This window comes from Centruroides vittatus, unplaced genomic scaffold, assembly GCF_030686945.1.
Source record: "Centruroides vittatus isolate TY-2023 unplaced genomic scaffold, ASM3068694v2 contig_476, whole genome shotgun sequence".
Lineage (NCBI taxonomy): Eukaryota > Metazoa > Arthropoda > Arachnida > Scorpiones > Buthidae > Centruroides > Centruroides vittatus.
This window is the reverse complement of record NW_027122268.1, coordinates 1,012,474-1,019,778: the sequence shown is the minus strand read 5'-3', so window position 1 is coordinate 1,019,778 and position 7,305 is coordinate 1,012,474. Positions and strand designations below refer to the sequence as shown.

General features: G+C 25.5%; 1 protein-coding gene across 6 annotated transcripts in view; it reads left to right on the top strand.

Annotated features, from left to right (window-relative positions):
- The first annotated feature begins 2,622 nt into the window (after positions 1 to 2,622).
- The window catches only part of lap (like-AP180), an 89,390-nt gene continuing 84,707 nt past the window's right edge, over positions 2,623 to 7,305 (top strand). For 2 of the 6 annotated variants that reach the window (XM_067273417.1, XM_067273416.1), the window contains exon 1: positions 2,623 to 2,931. In XM_067273417.1, the coding sequence (XP_067129518.1) occupies positions 2,802 to 2,931 (130 nt within the window). In that variant the 5' untranslated portion in view covers positions 2,623 to 2,801. The remainder of the gene's footprint in view (positions 2,932 to 7,305) is intronic. The other 4 variants (XM_067273415.1, XM_067273414.1, XM_067273413.1 and 1 more) reach the window with 3 other exon arrangements.

Here is a 7,305-nt window from a genome sequence, read left to right as displayed (position 1 = left end):
TTTTCCACTTCATGACGTTAAAACACCTGGTTTTATCACCTGTTTAACTAGATTTTTCAATTTTAAGGAAATAAAAGAAAATTTTTATATTTTCTTTAATATTTAATTTTAAAAATAATATCTAATATATAATTTAAAAAAAATTCTAATATTGTGATAGATTAATATAACATTGCGCAATTAGATTGGACTAGTTTTGAAATTACAAGAACATTTTCCAGGTTTTTAGATTCAGGTCATCTTTTAAAGTTCTGTCCTTGTGGGCTAATTTTTACTGACAGGTGCTATTTGTTTATTGTTTAAGATTTCTTTTTATTCAAAACTGATTTTTTAATAAAATAAATATATTGTTGATTCTAAATAAACATAGTGCTAATATTACTTTTTATTTAAAATAAAATATTGTTTAGCATTGAAAATTGAAAAACAACAACAACAAAAAAAACCTCTAAACATATTTACATGTGGATAAACTTACGCAAATATCTCTTATCATTCCATATCATTTGTGATTAAGCATTTCAAGCTTACACATTTGAATCTATATTAATCTTATATATAAAATTAAAATCAATTTATTGAAATAATGAAAATTTATATTTAATTGTTGTTTATTTATTTTTAAAATAATGTCCATTTATAATAATAATAATAATAAATACACTTCCTCTTCCCTTTCCTTCAGCTGTATGTTGAAAGGAAAATTATTTTCATGCCATCAGACACAACATCAGCTTTTTCTAAACTCATTGATAATTTAATGATCAAGAGTTGAATATTTTCCTATTTTGGATGGTTTTAAAGAAAAATTATTTTAAATTAAACTAAAAAAATACAAATTAATCAAATTAAAAGTTAAATAAGAATTAATATACACTTAGATATTAGGTTATCTTTTTGCAGATTCATGTAAATTTATTTTAATCGTGTTATTTTGCGCATTAAAATTTTCCTTATCATCTGATATCAGTTAAATGTTTTTATAACATTACAAGCAAGTTAAAATCCATTCATGCGTATTCATTTATTAAATAAATAATTAGGCTATACGGATCATAACCAATTAAAATACATTATTGTAATGTATTAAGTGAAAAAAGTGATTCAACAAATTCTATTATAGGTTATACGGGTTAATAAAGTAGCTATGTTGTAGCGGTATATCCGCTTTTCTAAACTGATCTGACGGAAGAATACATTTCAATTGTCTCTATACATGTAAAAAATAGTATTATTTTGGTTTTTAATTACTTAAATTAATAGAAAATATTCGCTATTTCATAAGCATTGTAGAATCTGTCAAACAGAAAAAAAGCGTTTTTAATAAGAAATTAAGTCATAATTTATTGCTAAATTTTTAATTTAGTAGATAAAAAAACTGAATTTCATTTGGTGAGCTTAAATTTTTATTGTTTAATATATGAATACTTTAAGGATAAGTATATAATTTTGGTTAAAAAGTAAGCAATTATCACGCTCTATATAAAGGATAATGTTATCTCATTTAAAAGCCATTTGTAAAAAGTATCGAAATGTGGAAGTTATATTGCAATCAAGCATAATTATTAATATAATTTAATTTTCTTCTATAGAAGTAGCGTAATTTAGTATATTGGTTGCTTTATAGCAGATGAATAAACTCATTGAATTTGAAAACCAACTGTAATTGTTATTGAAAGGTGATAGTTTTGCTTTATCAAATAAACAGGCTATTTTTTTGAACAGAAATTTGTAAACGAATTTCATTTTTCAGACTAGAATTATGTTCTAATGATATTGTAAATTGTATTAACTATAAATATCACTATCAATGAAATATACATTATAAACACACAAACTAAATTACAGTAAATGTATTCATATATAAACTGCTGTTTAATCGGAATTTAATCAAAATATTAGAAATAAATTCCTTAAATCGCGGAATAAAATTATGTAGGCCTGTAGGTATACGTGTACATATAGAAATATTCTAATTATTTTAATGCGCTTGGCGATATTCGTGATTTTATAAAATAACTTTTGTGAAAGGTCATTGACTAAGTATTGTGATGCGAGGAAGACGCATCATTGTGTTTAACAGAAAGAACACGTAAAATTACTCATTGTAAATAGGTTATATTTGATAAGAAATCAGCATCAATACAATCTTTTTTTTCTCGAGTTAAAGATCAAAAGTCAATCAAATTAAGCATTACATTAAAAACTAAATGTTTCTATTCAAAAAAAAACTCATTCTATTACAATAGAAAAGTCTCGCGTGTTCGCAACTATAAAAAACAATAAATACTTTCATACTTTGTACACCATCAGTTTTATAAATATAAGGCAAAGTAATCTTATTTAAGATTTTATTAGAAATAAAATAAAATAAAAATAAATATGATAGTTAAGTGAAAACGATAACAGTATATTGCACTCAAATTACATAGGCCGACGCTGATTAAAAATAAAAGATTATTTATAGCGAGTTATTTTATGTATGCAAAGTGATTTTCATGAACCACCGGTCAACTTATTCCAGGATAAGGGAGAAGTGGGCGTAAATCTAGCACGTGATTCATTCCAACTTCTAATAGACGACACTAGAGGGCAGCTCTTTAACATTTGACTACAACGTCACATAAAAGTCACATCCTGATTGGCGACGACGTTGTCATGGTGATTATCATCCGCCATTTTGGAGCTTAGAATCTTACACAATCAAGTTGCAGCGAGCGATTCTCTGGTTAACTATTTATTGGAATTCAACAGTTCTTTGGGGTCTCTGCCACCCCCTTTAGTCTTCAGTGTGGTTCAAGATGTCGGGACAGACTTTGAATGATCGTTTGACTGCTGCTAGACACACGTTAGCCGGTCAAGGTTTGGCTAGAGTCGTTTGTAAAGCGACAACCGAAGAAGCCATCGGTCCAAAGAAGAAGCATTTAGATTGTAAGTTATCGCCTAATGCTCAATAGTAATCTCATTTTAATTCTGCTTCCCCCCCTCGTCATTCATCCATTATAAACCACATTTCCATATAGAAATCACAATAATGTTTAAAAGTCAAATACCTTTTTATACGTATTTACATTTTCTTTAATCAACTCTATTCTTTTCACTATGTTTACAGAATCATAAATTAACCTTTTTTTTCTATTCCATGTTATGTTAATAAATGTCATCTTTAATCTTATAATTACAGACCTGCTGTAAGAGAAGCTTTCCCAATTAATATTTTATTCAATTTTAATAAAATTTTATAAATTTCAGAAGGGAAGGATAAAAACTTGAAGTTTAGCAAATTTCATATTGTTTTTAAATAAAATTTCATCCTTGAGAAATAACTTTTGATAAATTCTCTTGTTGTGATCAATATATAAGCAAAGAAAATTAATAAATTTATTAATTTAATGCAGATATGAAGTATTTTGAATAATACCCATTTAGTTGTTGAATATAATTTTTTTTCTAAATTGATATTAAACTGGTACAAAATTTATGGAAATTTCAGTTAAGCAGAACATTTCTACACATAAAAAAAAAAAGCTTTCTTGTCTTCTCTTATCTTAATCAGAAAAATAAAAATTTTTGTTTTGAGTATTATCTATTTGATCTTTGACTTATGTTAGCATAATTATTAACTGACTAAATTTTAGCTTTTAATTTCATTATTACCATATGCATACTGAATTTTTACTTATTTTTTTGTGAAGTGAATTCGCATCAAAGAAATGTCACCATTTTTGCATAATAATAATGACCCTTTAGCATTTCAGTGAAAACTTTATCTAAATTTGACAGTTTTTAGTGTGTAGACAAAACCATTTGCTGATTTAAATTTTTCTAAGAAGGCCTGTTCAGTTTTAAATACTTAGTTTTTAGTATTAAAGTGTAATTTCTTATCTCCTTACTATTGAAAAGAGAATTTGTTTTGATAGTAAACTTTTAATTTTTTTTTTTTTAAATTAAGGAAAATTTAAAGTTCTTCCTAGTAGGTAAAACAAAACTTTAACATGTCTTGATTACACTTAAAAATAACTTTCCTTTTATTTTTTAAATGTAAAAGGAAAATATTTAGTATAAATCAAATAAAAAAAATTTTAAATGTATTAAGTTTTTAAAATTTAAGAAATTCAAATGTACAGTAACTCTGTATGTATCATTCCATCTTTTGGCATGATATATAAATTATTCTGAAATTTTTGCCAAATATTTTGGTTTTAAGTTAAAGTAATTGACCATATGCGTAGAAACTGTTAATGTAACATTTGTGGGATTTTCAAATTTCTTGTAACATAATGAAATAAATGCCTTTTTAGATATTTAAAAATTCTTTATTACTAAAAAAAGTTCAAACATATTTTGTATGTAAAACCTGTTTTGCTTTATTGATTTTTAACTAAACAGCTGACTTCTTTTGTCCTATTATTTCTTAATTTCATAAATTTTACTTCCAAAAATTACCATTACCAGATTCTGACTTTTTAAATCAGTTATTTTTGACAATTATTAAAAATTATAAAGTTGACTTGGAATATTGAAAAGAATTTTTATCATCACTAAATCTTTTAATGTTCTAATTAGAACATTATTAAAATTTATACTTTGTTTTATTTAATATTTAGTAAATTAATAAATATCAAATTAAGGTTACAAAGATATTAATTAAAGGCCCAATATAATCTACTAGAATAAGATAGTTAACAATAACAAATGATGACAGGTGCATAACTTAACTGATTTTTCTCAAAAAAAACTCCAAATAAACCTTCAGTGATATTTTGGTTTGATTTCAAAGAATACTGAAAATGTTTTCATCTGTTTCAGCAGCCAGCTGATGGCTGTAAGAACTACTTCAGACTTCAGAGCATGAGTCCTAATCATGATTGCCTCGGCCAGCATTTCAATTTTTATTTGCAGTTTGTGATATTTTGAATAATTTGCAACTATTTTATTAATTTATTATCTCTCTAGTTCTTTATATAAACAACAGAAATTAATCTTTTGATCACAATATGTAATCTTAGCCTTATTTTCAAATAAATTTACTTTAATACAATTTAGATCTGTTGTACAGAGATGATTATAATGCTGTCATCCAAACTTTCATAAGGAGCATATTACTTTAATGGCAGTACTGATTTTAAGAAACTGCATATTAACCCAAAATAACACATTTTTTTTATCATAAATGATTTGATATTCTGGAAGCTAAGTCAGTGCAAGGTATTACTTAGGTATGAGGTATAAACATCTATCTATTAAATCAAAAAATACTTTGATATAACATCTTTGTAAAATGTTGCCTTAAATTTTCCAGGAATGCAGCTTCAATTTTTATATTAATTGTATGGTGAATCATAGTTCATTTTACAATAAGATTATGGAAATCAGTGTGTTAATTCTGGGATATTTTAAGTGCAAGGATCATTTAAAATATTCCAGAATTAATAAATAGCAATGTTGTAACAATTCTAGTATATTATGCTGTGCTTGAATAAGCTATGGTCTATTCTATAATTATTGCTTTTTAACTTCTATAATTTATTTCATTGTTTATTTTTTCACTTATATTAAATATGTTCAGAAAGTGCAAAATTTCTAAAATTGGTTTTTATTTTTAGCAGCTTTTTGTAATTTATAATAAATTTTTCAGAAGATATGAACTATATTTGATAGTGGTGTACATTAAGAATATACAGAATTTCAAGAATTTTATATATCAGATTTTGATTTTAGATGCATATAATTGAAATGAGGATTTTACTATACAGAAACAACAGGTTCATATAATACTTTTCACTAATGTATAAAGATCCCTATTCAATTTGTCCCAGTTCTGTTCTGAGAAAGAATGTAAAAGCTGTATTTTGTAATTTTAAGTCTGTTCATCACATCCAAATTGCAAGCCAAAAGAAAGCTAGCAGCAGGCATTTAATGTCTTGCCTTTTTATAAAAGAAGAAACACAACTTTGAAGATTGGATTAAATAAAATATTCTTTTCTGAGATTAAATCTTTTTAGAAATGTTCATTAGGCCTAACAATGGTTTGATAATTAGCATAGCTGTTCATTTAACTTAAACTGATAGTTTTAAAACACTAAGCCATTTTTGACAGAGGGAGGAAATCATAGAAAAGGGATACCAATGAACAATTAACTAATATAACTACCATTCACCAGTTATTATTGAACCACTTTTCGATCAAGTGTAGGAATAGTCTGTTTTTACAATTGTTGATTTATACTATTGATAGAAAGGTTATAACAGTACTTAAAACATTAAATAGCTGTTAAATTTTATATAACATTTAAAATATTGACCATATATGGTATTATAATTACAGTTGATCATAAATTTTTTAATTCTGGAAAAATAATAATGTCAAGAATACGTTAAGACTTTGTAACCTAATTAAAAAGTTTAACTTTTTCAGTGACAAGCTCTACTTTCTGGGGAATAGCAGAAGAAATTAAAATCTAAGCTTTTAAGCTTGAGCCTAGAATTAAAGAATATATGGCTTTGGTTCTAGAAAAAAATGGGAGCTGACTTGCCTGTCTCAAAAATGTAGTGTGAACAGTAAACAATGTTTAAGTATCAGCAATATTTATTTTCTTGGAGTTTGAAATTCCATAAGCCAATTTGAGTTATAATAAATGTTTATAGTTGAATTGAAACATGATTGACTTATTGATCATAGCTAGTGAAAATATTAGAAATAGTTAAAGTACAAAACTACATTTTAAAACTGCACCTGTAGTAATGTTTGAAAATATTTTAAAATTGTGGAAATTCATATTAATATAATGAATGTAAATATGTTCATTAACAGGTAATTATTCTGTATGTATTAGTTCTACTATTGAATTTTTCATTTTGATTCAGTTTAGTACAGCTAAATTTTTAAAAAATATTTTATATTATTGGACTGTGTAAGTTTAAAAACATCTTGATGCATAGAAAAGGAATGGGCGAATGACTCACTGAATGATCCTTTTTTTTCCCTCTGGGGGTTTTTGTCATGTCACTGATCAATTTTTCCCTTCTGGAAGTATATTTGCTACAATCTTGTCTATCCTTATCAGTCTTTAAATATTTACTTTTCTATTGTTCTTCCAGCTGTCTTTCAAGAATAACAGAAAAAGGGTGATCTGCATAGTTTTGTTCATCTATTTATTTTTTCATTGTCTTAGATGAAATTAGTTTTTGTTAATCATCCAGTTTTTTAAAAAACAATTAGGTGTTTCTTATCTCAGCAATATTAATTTTTTTATATTTGGTACTTTATCTTGCAAGTTTGTCTTTTTTTGATTTTCAATGCCT